Source organism: Alexandromys fortis, unplaced genomic scaffold, assembly GCF_014885135.2.
Source record: "Alexandromys fortis isolate MF-2015 unplaced genomic scaffold, M_Fortis_MF-2015_v1.1 scaffold_32, whole genome shotgun sequence".
NCBI lineage: Eukaryota > Metazoa > Chordata > Mammalia > Rodentia > Cricetidae > Alexandromys > Alexandromys fortis.
The window spans coordinates 8,487,172-8,513,140 of NW_026067938.1; the positions used below are offsets into that span (position 1 = coordinate 8,487,172).

General features: G+C 45.8%; 1 protein-coding gene across 7 annotated transcripts in view; it reads right to left on the reverse strand.

The window, feature by feature from the left end:
• The window catches only part of Fat1 (FAT atypical cadherin 1), a 115,474-nt gene that overhangs the window by 21,213 nt on the left and 68,292 nt on the right, over positions 1-25,969 (reverse strand). For all 7 annotated transcript variants that reach the window (XM_050147217.1, XM_050147221.1, XM_050147214.1 and 4 more), the window contains 10 exons: positions 22,067-22,128; positions 20,794-21,123; positions 20,295-20,505; positions 17,588-17,727; positions 13,149-13,424; positions 12,815-13,025; positions 3,522-7,589; positions 2,677-2,873; positions 872-1,025; positions 126-359 (listed from right to left, as the gene is read on the reverse strand). In XM_050147217.1, the coding sequence (XP_050003174.1) occupies positions 126-359; positions 872-1,025; positions 2,677-2,873; positions 3,522-7,589; positions 12,815-13,025; positions 13,149-13,424; positions 17,588-17,727; positions 20,295-20,505; positions 20,794-21,123; positions 22,067-22,128 (5,883 nt within the window). The remainder of the gene's footprint in view (positions 1-125; positions 360-871; positions 1,026-2,676; positions 2,874-3,521; positions 7,590-12,814; positions 13,026-13,148; positions 13,425-17,587; positions 17,728-20,294; positions 20,506-20,793; positions 21,124-22,066; positions 22,129-25,969) is intronic.

The following is a 25,969-nucleotide window of genomic DNA, read 5'->3' on the forward strand; positions in this document are numbered from 1 at the left end:
CTCCGTCATGTGCACGAGGAAAAGAAGATGGTCAAACACATGCACTAAAATATGCACCATGGGGGGCGGTGCTAAAGTCTTCTGCACACCCAAGGGCAGAAGAACAACTCGGTGTCTCAGAGTACCTGCATCTGCATCAGTGGCCTGCACTCTGGTCAACAGTGTCCCCGGCTCCGTGTTTTCGAACACGGTGATGGTGTACGGATCCGCGGTGAATTCGGGGGCGTTATCATTCACATCTTCTAAGGTGAGCACAACGGCAGCCTGACAGGATCGTCCCCCTCCATCGGTGGCCTTGACAAGGAGATGGTAAACTGCCTGCTCCTCGCGATCAAGGGGGGCTAATGTTCTCAATTCACCTAGAGACAAAGAGGAGTTAGGACATGAACCATGATTATCCGTCATGTTTTCTTCTCCTACGAATACAAAATCCGAACCTCAACTCTCATCTGGAGAAAAATAGTGTCAACAATTCCTTACCAAATTAATAAGCTTAAAGATGAAGAAAATATGGATCATTTTCATCACAGAAAATGCCAATTATAAACCGAGGTCCACAAATTTAAGAAACACACTATATTATATAAGTAAATCAGAAACTTTAAGATACACTCTGAGCTTTCTCTGAGAAACTGAATAACTTGTAAATCCTAAAGTCCTTAGTTCAAGTAGCTGACGCTATGGCTACTTATTTTTACCTCATTCCAATCTTTATACTTTAAGTTCCTTTCGGGTTTAGATGTCATTTCCACTGCATCAGAATGAATTTTAAAAGGGGAAAAAAAAAATGCAATTTCCAGTCTGGCACATGATCTCATGTCACCTACATACAGGAAATACAAATTAAATTAGTCCCGAACTCCATGCTTACCTGTGTCTGGATTTAGTCTGAACTTTTCTGCACCTGAACCAAATAAAGTATAAGTAATCTCCGCGTTGGACCGGATATCTGCATCTGTGGCAGAGACCTGCACGACCAGTTTCCCAGGAAGGGCGTCTTCAGGAATGGTGTCAGAATATAAAGTCTACAAGACGTTAAACAACACCGTTATAACAGAAGCATTCAAACCGAGCCAAGGGAACGACGGAAAAGAAATCATTTCATTTGGCCGCGGAAGACGTGGGAAACGACCGAAGCTAACGCCCGAAGAGCTTTTTAAAAATGATCACTCTCCGAAAACAGATGTGAAAACAAGGAAGAGCCTTGTAACAGGCACCAGCCCCGTATCCGCGAGTCTGGCCTGACATTTAATCCACAGGATACAGAATATGATGTGTTTCCCAACAGTTTCATTCTTAACTCAAATGCTTATGCGAGAATGTGAAGCGGTAGCCCGGATTTCTCTAAAAACTCGAGGAAGCACATAGCCGTTACATTATATTTACTTAGTCTGAAGCACGGGGATTTACAATGCACAACCAACCATTCATCCCAGAGAACTGAATAACTATAGTTGGAAATGGTCTTCCGGGGATGGGGGGAAACTGGGGCTAGGTAACGGCCAGGCACATTGGTGGACGCCTGGTTTCCTCTTTCACACAGTTGGACACTTGGTTCCACTTCCAATTATCACGTTAGTCACACCATAAATAGAACACGAGGGAAAGAGATTATGCTGCTGCTGAATCACTTCTTAGGAAGAGCTTAATACAGGGAAATATATTTTATGGTTCACAAAACTGAGTATTTTGTAACAGTGATTATTATAAGTGGTTGGGTTCCCAATTATATTATTACCCAAGGCAGAGTGGTATAATATGCAGAAAATATGAATAGAGAAAAATGTTTTATATATGTGTGTATGTATATATATATAATATATATATATAGATAGATGGATAGATAGATATAGATATGTACGTACTCTAAAAAAGCAGATACACAGCCAGTCACTGTCATCAAATACGGTCATCCAGAAATACAAATATATGTTGGAATTAACAGTGCATTCCTTCTGATGATGAATTTTGTTTACTCCTCTGAGAACTTGTGGCAATTCTCCTATCTCAACCAAACGTGCTGGGATACCAGGTGTGTGCCCCTATGCCTGGATCTTCTGCACTGCTGGCAAATGAAGTTGGTATCCCCCACCCCCCATCCTCCACCCTGCTGCCTTCACTCTTCATACTGCAAGGCTTTCCGTTTCTACCCCAGCTCTGCAGCTGGGCGGCTTTTCACGGCTCAGCTCCAGCGATGGCTCCTGCTACGGCTCCACGGCCCCAGTAAAATTGGATCCCCAGCAGTAGCAGGTCATTCTACTGACCTCTTGGTTTCTCTGGTGTGAACAGCCCCACTGCCTCAAAATGGTCTGCTGAAGCACACCTGGGCTGTGCAGGAAAAGCTGCTGGCCAGATGTTTCCCCCCTCCCCCAAACAACTGTATCCTCAAAGGAAGAGATTACCACTACAAAAAGTTTAGAGAGCATTCTTAAGAGTCAGACACTAGAATAACTGGAATAAGAGGCCCGCGTTTGACAGTATTTCAGAAAAAAGTTCTCGACCAACTTAGCATGCCGAGCGGTCTTGAGAGTTTCTCAAGTTCTGTGCACCTGCCTCTCCTCCACCTCAACAATAAGTAGCTACAGCACAAAACACACGTGAACTACAGGCTGTCCTATGGGAAGAGGGACAGAGGCTCCCACAGCTGACGCACCGTCCCGAGGGAAGCACGCTTACCTTCTCACACACCGGGCTGTTGTCGTTGGCGTCAAGAACTTTCACTTCAACCCTGGCTTTGGAAGAGAAGGTGCCGTCGGTTGCTGTGATGGTCAGAAGGTAACTGTCCTTTTGCTCCCTGTCCAGGGGTTTCTTCACGTAGACCTTCCATTCATTTTGTATATTTTCGACAGCAAATTGCCCCAAAGCATCCCCTCCTAGTAAATCAAGAGAGGAAGAGGATGGCCAAAACTGTTGGGCTAGAAAGTGAATTAAGTAACCACGAGATAAAAGAAACTATACCCCCCCCCCCAAAAAAAATGATGACATTACGGCTTAAAGGGAATTAAGACCGTTCAAAGTATAATTAAAGTCGAAACTTTTCTGTTTTTGTTGCTCTGGTTTTGTATCCTAAGATGGACTGAACTCACTATGTAGTCTCGGCTACAGCCCAGGCTGGCCTCTCATAAAGAACCCTCCTCCCTCAGCTTCCTTTGAGCTGGGATTACAGGTGTGCGCTATACATACTACTACATATTAGCTTTTCCCTTTATAATAATAGAGCAGTGCCATTTCTATTCAAATATGAGATTAAAGTTTATCAAATAGCTTGTAATAAACCTATACTTTTCCTTTAGATGTTATTTATTAAATACTAACTGTTAAGTTTAACAAAATAAGTCATAGGAGTCTTGGCTGAAAAAGCTCTGCTGAAAGGCCTAAGTTCAGCTTGCGTGTTATTTCTCCTCATGTTGGACACGCATGACTGAAAGCACACCAACTCTGCAAATCCATCAATCCATACCTAGCATACCCCATATAACACGGGGTCCCTGCCCACTGCACATTGGTCGGGAGCGGTTTACCTGTTATAAAGTAGGTCACTTGTCTGTTAATCTCCTCAGAGTCGGCATCGGTGGTGCTCAGGATGGCAATCACGCCACCTGGAGGGTCGTCCTCACTCACAGTCCCTTTGTAAATCTCAGCCGTGAACCGGGGCGGGCTGTCGTTGACATCGGTGACAGTAACATCCACGATGGCTGTGGAGGACAGCTGAACCTTCTCGCCATGATCCGACGCGACCACTTTAATCTGGTAGCTGGCTCTCTCTTCGTGGTCGAGCTCCTTCAGGGTTGTAATCCAGCCCGTTTCCATGTTAATGGCAAAGGACTCGAGGATGTCTGCACCTTGGGATGGATCGAGGCTGTACATGACCTGGCCATTGGCTCCCGAGTCTAGGTCAGATGCCCTGACCTGGATGACCCTACTCCCCCCGGGCAGGTTCTCGACAACAAATGCTTCATAAGGGTTGGACTCCAAAACTGGGCTGTGATCATTGACATCTTTCACCTGGATACTAACGTCGACAGAAGCCACCACCTCAGCGTCATCAACAGTACACCTGGCCAGGACAGAAAACTGAAACCACTTAGTGGTCTCGTGGTCAAGACTCTTCTCTAGCTTCAGCCTCCCGGTCTGCCTGTCAATCACAAAGAACTCGTCTTTATTACTCTCGGGAGTATTGCCTTTGACCAGAGTGTAGAGAACAGCCCTGCTATGTTCTACCCGGATGAGGTCAATTTCTGTTCCAATGGGTATGTCTTCTGAAATGTCGTAGGTATAAAAGGGCTCTGAAAACCGTGGAAGCTGCGTTTCCGGTGGAAGTATCCGGACATAGACAGGCACAACGGATTCTCTGGGCGGAGACCCGTTATCCACAGCTCTAACGAAGAAAGTGAAGAATTCATTCTCCAAACCAATTAAACTTTCCTTTGTTGTAATTAAGCCGGTCAGCTTGTTGATTTCCAAATTCTCCTTCACACTTTCAGAGTCCGCCTCGATGGTGTAGGTGACGTCAGCATTAGAGCCTTCATCGGCATCACTCGCAAAGACTTTAACGACCGACGTTCCTTTGGCGGCGCTGGATCCAATGTTCACTTCGTACTTGGTTGAGCGGAACTGCGGGGCATTATCATTGTCATCTGTAAGAATGACATTTACGGTGCAGAACGCCACTTTCCCTCCAGCGTCCTTTGCCATTAAACGGATGGAGATTATTTTTTCTGCTGGGGTCTCTCGGTCGAGCTTTTCCAGAGTGAATATCTGTCCTCTGTCATTCACGTAAAATCTGTCTTTTGCAAAGTCATTCACGAGATGGTAAGTTATGTGATTGTAAATGCCAGAGTCCCTATCCGTCGCCTTCACCTGGACCACCAGAGTATGCAAGGGGGCATTTTCGGCCAGTTCCACCTCGTATTCGTTCTGAAGGAAAACGGGACTGTGCAAATTGCCTCCCATCACAGTTACGTGAACCTGAGCGGAACTTCGAAAAACCCCATCAGACACAGACACATTGAGACTGTAGAACGGCTTCAAGGTGTGCCGGCGCAGGTTTGACAGCGTTATAATCCCCGTTTCGCCACCGATGACAAAGCTTTTATGATCATTGCCGGACAGGATGGAATACTCTAACTTGTCTAGGTCCGAGCTGTCGGCATCGCAGGCTTTTACACACATCACAAAATGCCCATGAGCTGCGTGCTCGCTAATTCTGGCTTCATAAATCTGTTGTTCAAACAGGGGTGGATTATCATTGAGGTCGGTGACATCCACGGTGACGATGACATCACTGCTCAGTGGGGGCATCCCTCCATCCACAGCCCTTACATAAACCTTGTGCTGCTGGGACTGTTCGTAGTCCAAAGGTCTCACGAGTGAAATGAGCCCCGTGCTGCCGTCTATGTGAAAGTGATCATGACTTTTGCTATGATTTCCAAACATCTGGTAGGAAATCCCTCTGTTTGGTTCTGAATCCGAGTCCGTGGCTCTCACTTGAAGGACGGGTGTTCCGATGACAGAGGCTTCCGACAGGGTTGTGGTGTAAGACTGCTGCACGAACACGGGAGGGTTATCATTGATGTCCTCCACTATGATGTCAACGAAGACTTCGGCGTGAGCGCCCGTCAGGGAGTCGGTTGCCCGTATGCTCAGTTTGTAGGCTGGGTGGGACTCGAAATCCAGCGGTGCTATGACATTTATTACCCCAGTGTTGAAGTTAATAGTAAACTGATCGAAAGGGTCTCCGTCTGTGATGCTGTAGAACACTTTCAACCCTTCTGGGCTGTTGGCTTGGACGTGGACCACGGGACTGTGCACCTGGATGTTCTCTGGAATCTCGGCGCTGTAGAAAGCCTTTTCAAACACAGGCATGGCTTTGTTCATGACAGTTATGGGAACTAGAACTTCGGCAGAGAAAGCTGGGCTCCCTCCGTCCTTGGCAACCACTGTCACAAGATACTCCTTATTCAAGGTGTCGGGCTCAAACTGTTTCTTCAGAGAAATGTCACCGGAGGGCCCAATCTGGAAGTGCTCGTGATGCTCCTTGAGGTAGTAGTGGACCTCCCCATTTCGGCCGCTGTCTCTGTCAATGGCTGTGACGTAGCGAATGACGTGGCCCACCTCGGCATCCACCTTCACGACAGCGTAGTAGGGGAGGTTGACAAACACAGGCGCATTGTCATTTTGGTCTTCTATGGTGACTTTCACCACGACGTGGGCCACTGCTGACGGCTCACGTTCTCTGGTCACTTCTACGACCACATCAAACGCTTCCTGCTGCTCGCGGTCAAACGGTATGCCGGTGGTGGACAGCACGCCTGACGTGTGGCTGATCTTGAACCTGCGGTCCGGGTTGAGGATGTGATGAAACAGAGGCTCGTTGATCGGGTTCCCCTTGGCAGTAATGACAGCGAGCGTCTTGGTTTCCGTGGTGTTCTCCTTCACGACGGCAGAGTAGACGTCTTGGGTGAACTTGAGTGGGCTCTCTTTGCTTTCTCTCACGTTGATCTTCACAGAGGTCGTGCTGGTAAACCTGCCGTCAGAGGCTCGCACGGTTAGCTCGTAGCGGCTTCGTAACTGAGTCGTGTTTTGTATTGTTATCGTGCCCGTCTTGTAGTCCATTGAGAACTTCTCCCCAATGTTGCCTTCGGTGATGGAGTACATTAACTGTGAGAACGCCCTGGAGTCGGCATCAGTGGCGTTCACGGTGATGACGTTCACTCCTTTGTATGTTGGCAACAGAAGAGAGGCTTCATACAGCGATTGAGAGAAGACGGGAGGGCAGTCGTTGATGTCAATGACATGAATCGTCACATTGGCTGCATGCTCGGCAGACAGACGCGGAGTCCCCATGTCGTGCACTTGCACAGTGAAGTGGAAAGCGCGTGTTTCCTCATAGTCCAGACTCAGCACGGTGTGGATAGCGCCAGTGGTGGCATCGATGGTGAAAGAGCTGTGCACGGACGGCTCAACGATTTGATACACGAGCAGAGCATTGGACTCCCGGTCGGCATCCGTGGCTCGAATCACCAGCGGAACATTCCTATCTGTCAGAACCACAGTGTTGACCGAAGCGGATTCGCTAACGAATCCTGAATATTCTGCCTGGGCAAACACTGGTGGGTTGTCGTTCTCGTCCTGCAAATGCACAACAACAGTGGTGTTGGTGGACAAACCAGCCATGTTGGTCCCTTGTACGGTCAAAGTATAAATGGGCAGAGTTTCGAAATCCAAGGCTTTCTGAGTGACGATGCTTCCGGAATGGGGATTAATATCAAAGGCATCGCCTACGTTTCCATCTTTGATTTCATACATCACCGACGACTGGCTGTGAGCAGAGACCATCCCGACAAAAGTGCCAACGCTGACGGCTTCGCTGATCTCCACGGAGTACTCTTTGGACGTGAACTTTGGGGAGGCGTTATCAGCGACGGTGACGGCGATGTGCACAGCGGTCATTTCGTTCATTGGGGGATTGCCTCGATCTGTAGCTTTTACTATTAAATCATACTCTACTTGGTTACTTCGGTCTAATTCTCTGGCAGTTTTTATAGAGCCCAAGATGGGGTCGATTGTGAAAGAATTTCCAATGTTTCCTGGAAGGACAAGAAAAAAAAAAAAAAGGAAAGCATCTATTAGAGAAAAACCCAAAGGCGACAGAAAGAGCAGAGAAACAGAAAAAGAGATATTTAAAAAACTTACATCCTGAATTAAATAGGAAAGCAGGGAATATCAACAATTGGATGAAACCTTCCACTTATTTCATTTTTACTCCTTTAAACTGTTCAGAATTTTGGCTGTCAAATATGAAAAGCAAGAAAAAGAAAAAAATACTGTTCTGTACCTAAAGCCAAAACTCTCTCTGCTGAACTGAAAAATGTGTTGTAGAAACACACGGCTCTCCACTTGCACGGCTAAGCAGTTTCCAACAGTGTCCTGAAATCCTGCAGGGTGCATCAAGTCCTCAGTGTTCACCGCTTACAAGAAAGAGTTTTAATTCACCGAGAAAACTTGCACTGCGCTTGAGGAAAGCCTTGTAGGTAGTTAGGGAACCGAGAAGCAATTTTCTGTAGCCTGCCCTAGCTGTCAAGTTTTGAGGATTTCAACAATATTCCCTCCTTAACCTTTTCCACATTGACTGATCTACTAGTGGGCGCCTCTCGAGTAGGCGGGATTTTGCTTCCAGGGAGACATCTGACAGTTTGGCTGTCGCAACCCGAAGGGAGGAAGTGCTACTACTTCGTGGATGAGAGCGGCCAAGAGACAAAAACAGTTTACGCGGCACACCAGAGCCTCCGCAGTGAGGAGTTGTTTGCTTCAAAACATCAACAGTGCTTATGCAGCCGAGAAGCAAACTGCTAGGACAGATGGTTGTACTGGCGTTTCTTTGGACGTCTGCAGCCTGTCCTACGCAGAGTTAGTATTTCCTCAAGTCCAAACCTTCCCATAGCAATGGCAGTTCTAAAGAGACCAGTCGTTCTCTAGATGTTCTTGACGGAGCTGAGGCACTGTGTGTGTGTGTGTGTGTGTGTGTGTGTGTGTGTGTGTGTACGTGTGTAAGAGGGTATCTTTGGGTTCTACCCCTCTGTGAATCCTTCCCAGACCTTTTCTGTCTTATAAATAAGCATCTAGAAATCAGCCCCAGCACTGACTCCATTCTTCCCAAATGCACACTGCATGGCAAAGCTACGTTCACTTGCCATTTTCTCACACTCCTCTTCCTTCTGGGTTTGACACCAGCACACCCTTCACAGCAGAATGACTTAGCGTGATCTGCAAACCAGAGGATTAACTAACGAGCACTTCTTTCTGCACAGTAAACACAAGCACTTGCTCTGCAGTGTTCATTTCCTTCATTAAATACATTTTCCAAAAATCCACGACATTTTTTTTCTGAGGCCAGACGTAGCCTGGTTTTCATTAAGCTGGCCTGGCTCTGGGTCTAAGCCCCAAGGCGATGCCTCGGTCTGAAAACAGGGCGGAAGCCCAGGCTCCTCCAGACCCTTAAGGTCTGGGCTGAACCTTGGCCCGGGCCTCTGCCAGGCTGCTCAGACACTGATTTCCGGTCTGTCTGTATTTAGGAACATCCATGATCCCAGGTTGTCACTGTGTCTTAGGCAAACATCAAAACTCAGAGATCCTTTCTTGTTCTTCCCGCCCATTACTCTCATCTTGCAAACCTGTGGTGACTGCCTAGCCTAACAGGTGCACCTGCTCACAGTTTGGGCAACTGAATTTATCCCCCTACCTCAACCGAAACCCCGAGTCTTTCTTATGCCTGCTTTGGAAAACAGCCCATTTGATAACATTTATATCCCTTCATTTGCATGTATTTGTCCTATTTTCCACAGTGAAATCTTATTTGCCAGTCAAGTTTCATAGGTCCAAGGCCTCAAAATGAAGACATGAATCAACGTTTTTGATGTGGCAGAGATGGACAGTGTTATGATGCGTGACTGTGTTCCTAGCATCCTCTGCTCTTCTCTTATCTCGGGCCTGTATACTGACCATGTTGTCTCCCAATGTGGCCTTCCCTAGCTATTCTTACAATTTCTCCGTTCACCTATTTACACGTTCACTCAGACTTTAACTGAATGGCCCTGCCTGAAGGCCTTCTTTGACTTGCCTGTCCGGTATGACTACTTTTATTCTTTATTATAGTTTTTCATTTTAAGTATTTTCTTTCTTCCCACTCATTTATTTTTGGTTTGTCTTTTGTTTTTGTGCAGTTCAGACTCATCAAGAACACACTGGCCGGATGGTGGTGGCGCACGCCTTTAATCCCAGCACTTGGGAGGCAGAGGCAGGCGGATCTCTGTGAGTTCGAGACCAGCCTGGTCTACAAGAGCTAGTTCCAGGACAGGCTCCAAAACCACAGAGAAACCCTGTCTCGAAAAACCAAAAAAAAAAAAAAAACAAAAAAACAAAAAAAACCCCACACACTATGTATCTCAGGTTGGCCTCTTATTTATAATCCTGCCTCAGCCTCCCAAGGGCTGCAGTTAAAGGCATATGCTGTCACACCAAGCTTCTCCATTTTCTTTATAGCTTGTAGAACATTCTTGCTATTTATCAAGAATTTTGCTGTGTAAAATTCAAAACTATTTTTCATTATCTGGGAGACCCCAGCGTTGGATTCAGAGGACCCTGAGCTTGTCACACCAGAAGCCCAGCCAGAGACTCGGTCTTTGGATCTCACGTGTGTATGTACTGAGGCACAAAGCATCAGATGTACAGAAGAAGGCTGCAGACTGTCAGGTAGCAGGTGCACTCCCCAAGCCCTGGAATACATGTCTGCTCGCTGCTGATGAAAATGAGGCGAGCAGAAGCTTGTACTAGGGTGGGGTTGACTCGCTTGCATTAGCTGGAGCAGTACAACTTTAAATTCATCTCTGCATTTCAGAAGGAAAACGATCTGTACTAACAAGCCAGTGTCACCCTTAAGCCATGACTATTTCCTATAGAGTACAAAAGAGAGACAACAGATACAGCCTGTGTTCAGTAAGCACTTGCTGACGGTGTGGGACCCTCTACCAAGTTTCAGTGGCAATTATGATATAAGTTTGAGGAACCAAACCAATCCTAATCAATTAATACTTTCACCAAGTGTTACCTCTCCCCAGGGGTGAGAAAAGGAGTAAAGTAATGCTCTATCTACTTTTCGACACACCATCACCTTCCAGCCCAGAGTACAGCGCTAACATATCTACTTTTTCAACAAGCCAACACCTTCCAGCCCAGAGTAGAGCGCTTATGTGTCTCTGGTAGGTAAACCAGTTGCAAATGGAAATACTTTTCATTAAACTCCTTTCCCTGAGGACTCCAAATCAGACTAAATCTTTTGCTCAATAAATTTCTCTTAATTAAACTTACGCAGTATTACGAGTAAAATTTAAAACCAGAACCAGAATTCCGAACTTTATTAGGTGTAATCAGATATAAGTTAAAAGCAGCTGATTATGAACCAAGTGTTCAATGAAAGGCAGTGTGAACATTTTACAGTTCCTTCTATTCCAGCAGGTGTTGTGTATCTACAGACACGGGCACATGGTAATGCTACTGCGTTCTCACAGTAGTAGCTTCCTATGAGAGGTTTTGTGTTTTGTTTTAATTTTTCAGTCTAATGCTACACGATGAAAGCTGTCCTGAAACCCTGCTGCACCAGTGGGAACAGCCCACTGGTGTCTCGTCTATTCTCTGGGGAGAGACAGAGTTCCATTCTTAGGATACCAAATTACTAAGGCCATCAGTCATCACAAACACTCCAAGAATGCGCAAGCCTTCACTCGGGCACCAGCAATCACAGTTTAGACACCCAGTTGTTGAGAATTATGTGAAAGCAAAGGGGAAAAAAATGAGCATTTTCTCCTCCACCAACCCAGTCGGTTTGCCCGCGACAAAGTCACTTCACTGAGGGTTCAGGCATGCACGGATGGAATGCGCTGTTTTCCTAATTGCTAAATTTCTCAAGCAGTGGGGGGAAAATTTCTTTATGTCTATCCAAGGCACTAACTCCACTACCGTGCATTTTAACATTCTAATCATAAAATCTTATTTGGGAATAACGAAGTCAATCCAGTTTTTTTTTTAAGAGGAAACAAGTGAGTTTTCAAACACGTAAGGAAATAAAAATAGTTTGATCGGCGCATAAGCACACCAGGAGGTATTTGTGTCAAAATCACTCTGTATATACTCAGATTTATTTAGTGTCTGTGATCTATAGATAATCTACAAGCTCTATGGATTCGATGCCTAGAAGACACCATGTATAAGTAAAGAGAGCTATGCACTTAAAAAAATTAGATTAAAATACCCTAAATTCATTACAAAGAATGAAATTGGCTTTATTTCTTCAACTTCAACAGTGAGGACTGTAGGAAACTGAGGTGCCTTCTCCACACGCATCACTGACTGGAGTGAGCAGGGCTAGGAACTCCTAGCTGTGTGAGCATGTGCTCCAAGGAGAGCCTTTCTCGCCTCACCCACGTGAGGCCGATGGAAAGCCCCACCTAATAAACACAGCATGGAGACCTCTCACACAGTACTTGGCACACAAATGGCGCTGCCTCGGTCCCCGGGATGAGTGAGCAGCAGCGGAAAAAGAACAGCCAGCACCTGTTCTACTGCTGTGACGGCACCGATGACCCTCAACTGGGGGGCTCTTTCCTGATTTTATTCTGGAATTCCTAGGCTCGGGCTCGGTTTACCCTTCCTGGCTCAGGCCACCACTGTGCTACCTCTAGCCAATGCCAGAGACCCCTTCCAAAGACTTCTCTCTCCAGAACCAACCACCCTAAGGCCTGGTTCAACAACTCGGTCCTATGCATGTCATTTAACTGCTAATGGTAGGTGGGGATGGACTGTGGGGCGAGTCTGCAAGGCGTAGGAAGCAGGGTGCCCCTTTTTGAGCCAAGACGGGAGAGTCTTCACGCTGTCGTGGCATTTCTTACTCGGAGCCAGAGAAAATATTCTCATTAAAATGTTGAATTTCTAAGCCAGCATTTTCCTGACTGGGTTCAGAGCCTAAAATGACTGCCTAAAATAATTCCGGGAAAACGGAATTAGAAAATAACATTTCCCTGCCCCCGCAGGATATATCAGTCTTAATTTATGTTAATACTGGTAATCTCCAGAATTCTTGACACTCAAACTTATTAGGCTTTTATCTTTGTTCCTTGGCGGGTTTTTTTTTTTTAAGTTAAAAATTTAAAACATGTTTGCAGTGGTACACAGAAATGCTTCAATACCTAGAAGTAATTTTAGAAAGCGGAAGATACACTTTTCAAACAGAAAGACAAGACTCCATTGCTTCAACAAATACCTGATTCGATGGAGTAGAGCACTTCAGCATTTCTCCCTTTGTCTTTGTCCAGAGCTGTAACCTGCAGCACCACCGAGCCCACAGCAGCCGACTCGTACACTCGGCCTTCGTAGGAGGAGCTGGTGAACCACGGGGCGTGGTCATTCATGTCGCTGACATTAACAACGATCCTGGCAAAGTTGCGTTTCACAGAAACATCCTGATCCCGTACCTGAAAGAATCAACACGCTGTTATTCTCCTGGGCTGCTTCTTTCCTGTGGACTAAAAATAAAAAGGTATCGCCATCCCTCCCCATTACAGGAAACCTTCGGGTCAAAAAGGGCGTGGCCGTACCATGACCGTGAGCACGTGCCGGTGGATGGCTTCATGATCGAGCTTTTCCGAAGTGTAGAGAGCGCCGGTGGCAGGATCCAGGCGGAATTTCTTGAGACTCACGGGGTCTATGCTGCTCTGTAGGGTGTAGATCAGTTTGTTTTTCTCATCCTTATCCACCGCGCTGACCTGCAGAATCTCCGTGTCTGGCTCTGTGTCTTCGGGAACAGTGACTTCATATTTTGATGTAGAAAACTGAGGGCGGTGGTCATTTGTATCTATGACTTTGATAAGCACCTGGAATGAGCGACAAAAGGACTTGGATAAAGATACACTCATAATTAACTGAAAAATGCTGTTGAACCAAATTAAATGTGAATAGGAGAAATAAAAGCAACAACAGTCTAGAATCAAAGAAACCTTCTAAAGATTCTTATCTTTGGTATATTATTTACGTAATATTGAACAATAACTATGGAAATAGGATTCTGGACACAGCTGAGAATTCCTTATGAAATGCTGGCTAACTTGCCATAGGTCTCTACAAGAGACCTCTGGAGACGGTTCAGGAGAGGTATCAATTTACTTTGCCAGTATACCCATTTCCTATGTTAGATTCAGGCCAGTGAGAGGGGTGGCAATGTTACCTAAATTTCTCATTCTAAACCCTGCGACTCCAAGTCCCTCATAAGATTTTAATACAAAAGAAACAGCTAGAAATCACTGAGGATGTACTTCAATGATTGGGAACTTCCTAGCATACGTGAGCCGAGAGTTAGAACCCCACTGCTGCCAAAATACGCTCTTAAATTACAGTTCCGTGGCTTCAAAATCCCTAAGTGGCAAATGTGTCTTTCCTAAAGGCAATTAAGTAGGTTGAACAGAAAACTCTTGTCAAAGATAGTGACATAAAATTAAAGTTTTAGAGCAAAAAGGAAGATGTCAAAAAAAACTTAGTCATAATTAGAAACAAAAAATATTTACCTTGACAGATGATTAATTTTTAAAATGAAGTGATTTAGATGGACAGCATAGTAAAACTCAGTATCAATCATAGAATATGGCTTACTTATAGTTTATGAACAAGAAAGCCAAGTTTCACTAGCTTCTACAGAACACAAGGGTTTGTTAATTTAAGAGGAACAAGGGGGCCAAAGTTCTAGTGATGCCAGGTAACTGTAGACCACGCGGCTGCACCCACATGAAGATGGGATTTTCCTGAGACTGTAACCGTATTCCCAAAAAGACCACAGTGTCAACAGATGCATTTTCACGCTCAATTCTATGTGAATCCTAAATCCATTTACCAAACCACAAAAGAAGGTTTTATGTGGAAAGTATGTAACCATTTGAGTCTACTGATGGCTCGCTTTTAAAGATAAAAGAGGACCCAGGAGGCGCAGCTGCAAATGGCCGTTCTTCTATAAATCAAATCCTGGTCGATTTACAAGTTTAAAACTTGACCACGAAGTGCAAACTAGGCAGGAGTCTGATGCTGTCCTGGGTTCAGCTAAAAAGAACGGGTGACCCATTTTGACAAGGCAGCTCACGAGACACGCTCTTGCCGAGCACTGGGCCAGCTCTCACCCACAAGGTCTAAAGGCGAAGAGCAAGGGTGCAATGGTGGCTCCCGTCTCCAGGGGCCATGTCATATTCCTCCGAAGCCTAAAAGCTGCTAGCACGTCATAAGGTGAGGTTTTGAAAATCCAGAGGTGGGTGGGGGGCTCTCCAAAGTAAGGAATACTGAGAAGAAATTGAGAAGAAGATGATTGGCCAGGAAGGTCGAAGTTGAGAATGCCTACCTATCTTTAAGAGACCGGAAAGACTTGGACCTGAAGAAACAGAGGATCAGGAAGAAGATGGAATTGAACCTGCACCGCCTGAACTCCCAAGCTAAAAATGGAGAATTCGCTATCTTATATACTTCACACCCTTCCAGCAGAAGAAAGGCAATCCACCTCCTCTTCTCAGTTAAGCGGCCCCAGAGTCTCAGGGACCAGAGACAGAAAGCAAGAGATGTTTCAGGAGCCTGCACAGGGATGCTGGGTGACATCTATGTCACAGGAACATGTCCTGAGGAGAGGCTGTAAGAGCATGCAGAGCGAGTCCTCTGCCCTCTCCCCTGACCCTCAGAAGAACCGGGAAGGTGGCTAGCACTACCCACTCCCCTTTCTTTCCAGCAGAGGCAATAGAAATAGAGTGAGTCTGAGGTTTGTTTCTGCGCAAGAGCGAGAGGTGTAGACAAGTCTCCAACCAGGCTGCCTTCCCAGAATGCAACAATCGTGTTCCAGGGGAAATGCAAGAAAATGGGAATGAAACTGCTTCAGTACAACCACACCAGCCTGTCTTACAAAACAAGTAAGCAAGCAAACAAACAAAAAGCAGCTCAATTTGTAAGTTACCTGGAGACACAAAGGAGAGAAAGGAAAACGATTCAACCTGGTGCCGAGGAACATCCTGACTGGAAGGATAAAGTTTTATGTGTGGAACCTTGGCATCCACCCTGCCTCCTCCCTGCTCTACTCTGCAAAGAGAGCATAGGGCCTGACCGAACCATCACCCAGTCCCTCCCACATCCGGTACCTGGCCGACCGACCTGAATGCACAAAGCTGTTACGTGGGTTCTTGATTTCCACAAACAAACCTGCATCTGTCCATTGTTCCAGGCCATATCGGTGTAGCTCAGGTGCCCGTGGGCCTCTTCACAGGACCCAATCCCCTCCATCCCAGATCTCTATCTCCTTGCACACAGTCCCAGACGGAAACCTAAACCTAATGACTGCCTGCTCGCTTTGTCCCCACCATCACAGGTCAGCCTGGGCTCTGTCACATTGTCTTGAATTCCGAGACCCTCCCTGTGCCGGTGATCCCTTGGGACACTGCCAGGCCTCTCCACACAGGTGCCGCAGTAAGTTACAGAACCAAAAACACCTGCCCTGAATTTTAAGAGGAATTTTAGCAATGTACATCAAAATTGCAGACCGAGCACCCAACCATTCCGAAGACGCAGTTTTGCAGGGAAGAGATGCATTACCAATTACCTCCTGACGAGGTAAAAACACCATGTGGGTGCACGGCTGTAGTCACGAGAACGGCTGCTACAGAGGGCCACTTCCACGGCTTCCCGAATCCCTCTGGCTACATTTCCAGTTACTCACACGAAGGCGACCGTGCACAGGGACACTGCTTAATCTTACTATAATGTCTGAAGCTTTAATTCTCACTCTTGCGCTCTGCAGTTCGGCATCGGGGGCTCGTTTCCAAAGAGAGAAAAATCCACGCGTGCTGCTTGTTACTCCAATGAGATGCGCGGCGAGAGAAACTGCAGCAGGGCACTGCACCTTCCCCACGGCCACTCGAGACAATCCCCACAGCGTCAACCACATACAGCACGTGCGGCCAGTCTCACGGACTTTAAAATCACAGGCACCGGGAGAAAGGACTAAAATATTTTTATAGCTACCCTTAAATTATCTAGTCATTTATTAACTGAAACTACATCCCAGAAGTGTAATTTGCAATCGCGAATGCAACTAAATGACAGAGGGGATGACCTGTCTCATTTACGGTTTCGGAGAGCATAATCTAAAGACAGAAAACTTCAGAAGCATCTCCGTCTCTTCTCTAAGCTTCAGCTTCCTTAGGGATAGTTAAGTAACACACAAGCCTTTTAGCTTCGGGATTTGAATCCTGTTGCCACACTTTTCCTTCTAAAGAAACATGTGGTCTAATAAAATTGATAGAGGGAGGGAGGGAGAAAGGGGGTTAAGAAGGACAGGCAGACAGGCAGGCTTCCTGCTAAAACCCAGTTACTAGTCATCCAGGAACATCACTTTGGACAGCCACTACTAAGCATCATCAGAGAATTCACTTAAAAAATAGAATTCAATTAAAATTCAATTCATTTACAGGGTTTTAACATTAAAGTTTGAAAACCAGAAATCTAGCCAGCCACGGACGGTCAGATAACAAAAAATAATAGTGCAAAAGAATTGTTGGTCAAATCTCACTCACGAGATATTTTTTTACACAAACCTGGGTTTAGTTTGAATGAAAAGAACAGGAAGGAAGAAGGGGAAGAAGGAGGAAGGAAGGGAACCAACCTGCCAGCAGTTTAAGCTATTAAGAGCTTCAAGAAAATGATGTGTATAGCTATAGCTCATCCTGTGGGAAAACTCCAGCACCACGGCTTGAAGGAAGCATTGGACTAAGCCTGTGAGGGGAAGTGCTAAGACTGCGCGATGGGGTCAAGTCTCCTCTTGACATTTTCATGAGACTGTTCAGCAGAAGGCACAGAAGGCACAACCGCACTCAGGATCTGCGGTTTCTGTCCCCGAGTAAGGACTCCTGGTGTGTATGTGTGTAAACTACACCAACACACAACTGCCTGTGCTGTCTGCGCATCCTGACGGCAGGGCGTTTTCTCAGTCCTGACAGAGGCATCGCCAGCGTTCACTTACCTGGGTGAGGATGGTGGAGGTTCCGTCTGTCGCCTCCACTGTGAGGTTATAGTTGGATTTCTGCTCTGCATCGAGGGGTTTGGCAACAATGATCGTGCCGGAGCCCTTGTCGACATCGAAGTGACTGTCATAGTTGCCACCTAGTTGAAATTCGGACAAACAGAGGTGCTAGAGCAAATCACACAATCTTTATTTGTTTAAATATTTATTTTAAACAAATATTTATTTGTTTAAAAAACAAATCTGCCATGTGTTTTATAGCTTTCTGATACTCAATGGCCATGAAAACAGACGTTTAATAACACAATGATCAAAGTGAACTGAAAGGACTAGGATTTCCAAACATAGGAAAGAATGGCTAGCTCTTCAGAGTGCTTTTACACAACACTGGACCTTAATGGTAAGGAAAGGTCAAGAACTGAGAAGAAAGCAAGTCCACAAGCAAACAGCCCTGCTAACCCTACCTGTCAATTACTTCGGATTTTGCAGGTATTATAAAAATTTGTGCATGATTATGAAAACCTCACTGAAAATAGTTTTTATTACTGAAAAAAAAAGAGTTGTTTTATTTTGAATATACTACGCTCAGTAGTAATAGCTTAAAAACAAATGTGAGCTCTGAAAGAAACAGTTACATTTAATTTGAATCAGATCTATTACGGACTCCTTAAAACTACTTTTCAGAAGCAAGTCTGCCGGTCCTATTTACTATCCAGATATCTATCCCCCAGTTACATTCTATTAAACTCTCTTCAAACCCATGGAGGTTGAGACACTCATACAAATAGAAAAGAAATGGAATGAAAAAAAAAATAAGGCTTAATGTCATACTTAAATTATAGGCTAAATCTACCCCAAACAAAACAGACAGGCAGACACACACAGACACAGACAGACAGACAGACACACACACAGAGTCATCTGTCTCAAACCTGAAACTACTGATGCAGGGACAATTAAGAGTCAACACGTTTGTGACTGGGAATGGGTGGCCATGCATATACACTATGTAAAGAACTGGGATGGGGGGGGGGGAGATCCGACTCTGAACACAAAATCCATGCTTTGATTTTTGATCTCATAATCACGTGGCAAATTATGTGATCTCAGCAGATACCTTCTGCTGTACAGTTCAGGTCACACGCCATCTGAAAGATGTAAAAGACGTCTCTAGCAAGCGTGTCTCCTGACACAGCCAAAGGAAGCAAGCAAGCGTGGAAAGCAAGCACAGAAGAAGAACAGTCAATCAAACCGGTCCCCAAGAGTAAGGAATTAAAAGCAAGTCTGATAACTGTACAACAGAAGCTGGTTAATCTGGAAACGTGAGGGAAGTGAAGAGAAAGAAAACATCGTGATTACGGTTAGTGATGGCACTCCTCACTTTCCCCTCTCAAGAACAGCAGCCATGGCTGCAGAGAGAACATTTTACACACTGGGAGGCAAGAGGCAACCTGGCTATGAGGTGAAAGGAAGAAGTGGGTGTGTCCCAAGTGGAGATGGTGGTTGCAAACAAACATACTTTTGATTCATAAAGCAGCCTTTTAATTAAAATCTTCTGGAGAGCCCATGGTGGTGGCGTAAGCCTTTAATCCCTGCACTTGGGAGACCGAGGCAGGCTGATCTCTGAGTTTGAGGCTAGTGTGGTCTACAGAGGGAGTTCTAGAATAGCCAGGGCTACATAGAGAAACCCCCTCTCAAAACCAAAAAGCAAAAATTGTGGTGAAAAGAACTTTTTAAAGGCCTAAGGCTAGGCATCAAAGCCCACACCTATGATTGTGGCTACTCTGGAGGCCGAGACAGAAAGGGTGACAAATTTGAAGCCACCCTGAGCAACTTAATAAAATCCTGTCTCGAAATTAAAAGGCAAAAACAAGGGTAGGTGCGTAGTGCAGTAGCAGAGCGCTCGTTTGTCAAGTTCGGGGACTGAGTTTGTCTAAAAGGGGGTGGAGAGGGCAGGGGATCGCATGCACTGTAAAGTTCTCATATGATCTTTTAAAAAAGCAAATCGAATATTCTAAGTGTGAGTTCATCAAATAGCAAAAATGCTAACTTAAGCATGTGTATTTTTTAGGAGGGCGAAGCTTCCTGGAAAAAGATGTAAAAATGAGAAGCTACCGCAGTCGCTTTAAATTTCATATAATCACGACTAATAACATGGCATGTGTATGATATAGATATGGACCTGGTCCAACACGTTTAGGTTCCTGAAACTCCCTGTGTATGCCCCCCCCCCGCCGCCCCCGCTCAAGTAAGTTTTTGCAAAAATGTTAACTGACTAAATGGTTTTCGAATACCTATTTTATGTTTGTTCTTTTTAAGTTTGTATGTGTGTGGATGGTTTTCCACATGTGTGCAGTGACCGTAGAGGCCGGAAGAGGGCATCAGAGCCCCTGGAAGTGGAGTTATAGAGGGTTATAAGCTGCCATGAGGGCGCTGGAAATAAACTCTGGTCCCTAGATGAGCAGCTGGTGCTCTATTGAGCCATCTCTACACACCCAGGAGTTCTTACGTTAGGTAATTTTAATGTATGTTGTAAGATTTTTCTTCTGCTGCTGCTGCTGCTGTCAAACCACTGTAGTTTAAGAAAACTCTTCACCTATAGCTCTTTCCCCGTAGTAACATTCTCAAGTGAGGAATCATCAGAAAACCCTGTCAGGTTCTCAGTGCGACCCACGCAAGGCTGACAAGAGCTGTGAGCAATGCTTACCGATGATGTCAAACCACAGAGGTACGCCCGGAGGCTCAACCGAGAGCATCCCAATCATGTGAGCCACCGGGTCACTTTCCATCACCGTAAATGTAAAAACCGACTCTTCAAATGAGATGGGCTCCAGCGACGGCTTGGGTTTGGAGATCCACTCGATATGGAGTCTGGTGGTGGATGACTTCTGAGGGCGACCGTTGTCAACTACCTTAATCTAAAAAAACAGGACCAGACGGGATGAAAGCAGCAATCGCAAGCTACGTCTCCTAGCCCAAGTCTAGATGCGTTTGTCTATTTCAGGTACTCCGGACTTGTATCAGAACACAGCGTATGCTCGATGCCTGGCGACAAGAATAATTGCTGCATGGCCACAGTCACTGGAGTGGGAGCTGACAAAGAAAATCAACCCGCACTTTCCAAACTCCGCCTGTCACTTTCTCAACAGAGAGAAAGAACTACACGGCTTATGTTCCCAGAAAGGCAAGAGAGAAATCCAACTCACTGAAAGAATGTCGTATTCTCCAGCCGCAGAGAACTTTTTGGATGAAACCACTCCCGTTTTGGGTTCGATGGAAAACCTGCCATGCTCGTTCCCTTCCTCGATGCTGTAGGACAGCTCGGCATTAGGCCCTTCGTCCTTATCCGCAGCTATGACGCGGTACAGGGGTTCTCGCTTGGCATTTCTTTCCCCGTCCGCTTTCTCTCGCTCCGGGAGCCTGATTTTGTAGAACTTCTGCAGGAACTGGGGCTTGTTGTCATTTTCATCAAGGATTTTCACGATGACCCCTGCAGTGGTGGATCTGGGGGGCGTGCCGTTGTCTGTAACAGTAACCTGGGTTTCGAAAGTAAGGAAGCCTTTAGGAAGATAACAAGAGGAGCCATTCCCGAGGTGAGGTAGTGTTTGCAGAAAGAGCTACAGCTCATATGACACCAGGGTTCATCCCACTGCCTCTCAAGGTGAGCCAAACTCTCCTGGCTTCACGGCAAAGAGATGGGGACCCGGACAGTGGCGAGGACATAGCTGCCACTTCTCACACGGTCAGCTCACAGATAACAAAAGCACCTGGTCCCCAGGCCTGGCTCGCTCTGCTACACCCAACCTCCGACGGTGGCCTTTGTTGGCTGCCCCATTGGTCTCCGTGTTACCGTCTACCTGTCTCCTTCAAATCCCCCCACCCCGCCACCCTCATTCTGCTAACGACTGGCCCCCAGCCATCACGAAGTAAAGAAATAAGTGCAGAAACATCTTAAATTAACCAGAACATTTCAGAAGAGGCGATGTTTGTTTTCCACCCATTTTTACTGTGGATATTTTTAGAAAATGTCTTTAGGTTATAAACAAAACCTGAGTGCAAAACTGCATGGCTAATGCAGTGATTTAAGAATAAAACCATCCGGAAATAAACAAAACACAGTTTAAACGGTTCAACTGGATCTCTAAATATGAGCCTGTCTTAAAGGCATATCTGAGGAAAAAGAAATCTATGGGACGTACAGAGAAGAATACCACTTCCGTAAACAAAAATGAGATTCAAATGGCACTGTTTGCCAATGTACTTGTAAATGTGTGTGAGGACTGCCATGTAGTAACGTATGAAATTCAGAAAGGTTCTGATGGCAGAGTCTGTTTATTCTGAGGATGTTTGAGGTGTGTGTGTGTGCGTGTGTGGTATTCATTATTAAATATGAGCAGCTATGAAGGCCGGAAGTCAGAGCTCTCAGGGTGGCTAGGAGGTGGATGCTTCAGAAGTAATTAGAAATAAAGGAAGGCTTACCTCGAGTATGTGCTCATCCTGCTGTTCCCGGTCCAGCTTCCTCGACGTGGTTGTGATGAGACCTGCAGAAAGGTGCAAGTTTATTGATCCTCACAAAATACCATCAGTTACGCCATGCCTGGCTGTTCTATTTAGTAACCACAGGAATTCGTTGCATTTTCTTGCAACGAGTAAAGCCTCCCGTAAAACTGCTGTCAGCGGAGACAGGTGCATCGGAGTGGGAGCGTGGCGAGAACGAGACCCGGGAGACCAGGTAAAGTCTGCTCCCAGGCGGGTGCTGGGGCGGTCCTCCTCCTTCCCGGCACTGCCAGGAGAATAGCTCAAGGGACTCAGGAACCAGCCCTCCGGCTGTGGTTGTCCACCCCACCAAGCCGGTTGATTTTCCAGGATGGAACAAGGAAAGGCCCACAAGTCCCTACCACTTCCTGAGGAGCTACTGGCAGTTGATGGTTTCTGGGCAGGCAAGGAGAGCTTTCTTACGAGTGTGGCCCTTTATGAGTAGACCGTTTTCCAGTTGGTGGCCCCATACCCATACATAAGCCTTTGCAGCATAATTGAACTTAGTGGAGTATTTTAAAAATGAAGTTGGGAGCCGGTAAAGGTTGATCTGGGGGGTTGGAAATGAGTGTGACCCAAACATATTATAGGAAATTCTCAAAGAGCTTACGAAAATGTCACATGAAGAAGAAAACCAACTTTCCTTAATAATTGATTTTCTCCTATAACAACGTTCACAGAAGCAATTAAAGACTATTTAAAATGTTCCTCTAAATTTGTAAATATAAGATGTGTATTTTAATCAACTCAATGCTTTTGGTTCTTATATCTACCCGGCTAACTTCCACATGCTGTGATACAGCAGTACTGTCGTTTCGACAAGACAGAAGCCTATGTTACAGTTAGACACTGGGCTTCTCCCCAGACAATAGCTACAGATGACAGGGGCTCAAGGAAGACAAGCAGCCCTGTAAGTAACAACAGGACAGCGCTGCCCAGTGTGGCATGAGGTTCCCTTTCAGTGGCAGACCTGTTAATCCTGTTTCCATGAGAGGTTCTCCACCACCACCCCTGAACTATGGATTCCTAAAAGTTAAAAAAAAAAAAAGATAAGAAATCATTTTTATATTGTCCTAATGCTCCTACCAAATCGTCGACCACTGTGTAAGATGGCACAGGAAACGGCGTGGCACGCTCACAAGACAAACTATCTGATGCTCACTCAGTCACTCGCCAAACGGTGCCCAACCAAATTTCCCTTCATACTTCACTTACATCAAACAGCTAACGAGGGACTTAACGATCTGTATTTCCGTTCAGTATGGAAGCAAGCTACCTGACACCCCTTTGCAGGTTTAGATTTAGAATTACCTGTACATCTTTCAGGCATCCGGCCAAATACCTCCCACCTCCCCACTCCCTTGCTCCATCCACATGCAACACAGGGCACAGAGGTTCCATTTAAATGTGGTGAACAGAAAGGCCTACTCCAATGTACTCTGGCGAGCCCCTCACTTTAAACTCCCCTGGGGTCAACCATTAGGTTCCCCGGGGTGCCAAAGCACTGATCCCAATGTAGACTACAACCCCCCAACAAGGTCCTGAGAGAAACTCTGCGTGTGTGCTTTATAGTTTTGCACACAGCACGTGTGATGATTCCAATGAAGGCTTCCTAGAGGCACAGCGCTCCCACCCCACCGGGAGAACTCCATCAAAGCTGTCCTGAGCTTCCTCCCAGGAGCCTTCACCAGGAGAGGCCATGCCTGTGCATCTGACATCACAGCATGAGGAGCCAAGGAGTGTTCAACTACAGACTTTTCCTTCAAAATGAACTTGAAATAGAATTCCTTAATGCAGCTGAGAACTAGGAGCCTCTGAGGTGTGCTCCACTTTACCAACCCAAATGAGAGGTCAGCACCCTGTACTCTGGCTCCTGGCCTGCGCACTTACTCTATGTACTTAACTCATCTTCGTCGTTCTGATTTAAAAGCCTCCTTCCTGCTGAGTCCCGCCTGACCTCCTCCCCACACGATGAACCCCTGCTTCAAACCTGAAGGTTACTGGGTGACCAGCCTTATAGTTAATAACTCAGTAGCATTAAATGCCATAAGAAACAACATTATAGAGTCCTTTTCTTCAAGAAATTTATATGTATGCCGCGTTCTCTCCTCCCGAATTCCAGAAAGACACACGCGCCAATAGAAAGAGCACAATGCTCAAGGTCAGGTGTCTGAGCGAAAAGGAAGCTGCTTTCTCCAAGGTCACCAGTGACTCATTAATAAGGTCACAGTTAGAATTTAGTTCTTGTGTGTCCCAGAGGAGGGGGTTGGCTTCCCATCACATCACGCATGCAAACTCACTGTGTTGTGGCATTTCAATTCTTAATAAAGTCTTAATTACGACTTCCTCAGAACTTAAGGGAGAAGTGGCCATGATTACTTGCTATTCATTTAAGTAGGTCCGAAAAAAGAAAGGCAGAAATGGGAAGAGAAGATAAAGGCAGAAAACATGCACAAGCAAGCGTTTCATTTTCTAACTCTCTATTTTTTTTTTCTGCTAGTACCTTGAAGCTAAAAATAGAAGAAAAAAAAAAAACAGGACAAAGACTAGAAATTTTCCTTCCCTGATTTAGAAAAACATTACATTCTCTATACAGGCTGGAAGAGGAGGTCAATTTCCGACCTTCCCACTAGTTACTAGTTAGCTACAAATCTACTTCATAAAGGCCTGTGAAAGTGAAGACCACCCCCAAACCTTACAGAAAGTAATAAACATGATTTAAAACTCACTTGTAGTCTTTCATATTACTTCCAAAATTTAGAAAGTTAAGACAGGCTGTCTGACGCACTATAATGCGTCAGTATTCGTCGAATTTTAAAAATCTTTACCTCGGGACATCATGCAACAAAGGTCTTCAAGAGGCAGCCAGCACACACACGGTGCCTAGTGAAGGCTGGCCAGGTGAAGACAGAGTTGCGGCTATGTGCTTATTTAACTTCTTTGTCCTGTCCGCTCAGAACCCAGACGTGACTACCAAAGCGTCCTGTCTCTGAGAAACAGGGGTGGAAATAAGAACTTGACAAGTTAGTGGTGTGCACGCAGAAAACACTCGCCGAGAAGGCTGATGTCCGAGAGCGGCAGAGTTTGGCTGGATCGCCAACTGCAGGTTGTACTCATCCCCTTCTTTCTCAGAGCCAAGCACCTGACTAAGCAGGGCCACCCAATACCAACCAGTCACAAGCCAGCAAACATCTTGCCACCTTTGTATAAACGATCAGCCAAGTCTGTACAAGGCCAGAAACGCCAACAGAATCCTGATCTAAATCAAGACTTTTTCTTTTTAATCCATACAGGTTTAGGATAGCTGATATAGCAAGTGGCTATCATAATTAATGGCTACAGGGCTTACTAAAAGCTCAGAGACTAACTAGGCTTTGATCTTCAAATACATTACCTACTGGATAATCTCTCTCTCTCTCTCTCTCTCTCTCTCTCTCTCTCTCTCTCTCTCTCTCTCTCTGATTCCAAAGATTCCTTTTTCCCCCAAAGACTAATCCTTATTCAAAAATTACGGGCACATTGGCAGTTTAGGAACTCAGGCCATCAGTGCCTAAAGTCTACATTAAAGTAGGAAACTTCTGGAGAGATGGCTCGGTGGGTAAAGTGACTTCTCTGGAAGCATGAAGACCTGAGTTCATCTTGCCAAAACTCACCCAACAGGTGGCAACAGTTGGCAAAGCGGTGCACACTTGTAACTTCTGCCCTGGAGAAGCAGAGGCAGGCAGATCCCAGGGACTTGCTAGCCAGCCAGCGTATCAAACACTGTGAGCCCTAGGCTCAGTGAAAGACCATACCTCAAAAATTAGAGTAGAAAGCAAGAAGGCGGTGTGTGTGGGGGGGGGGGGG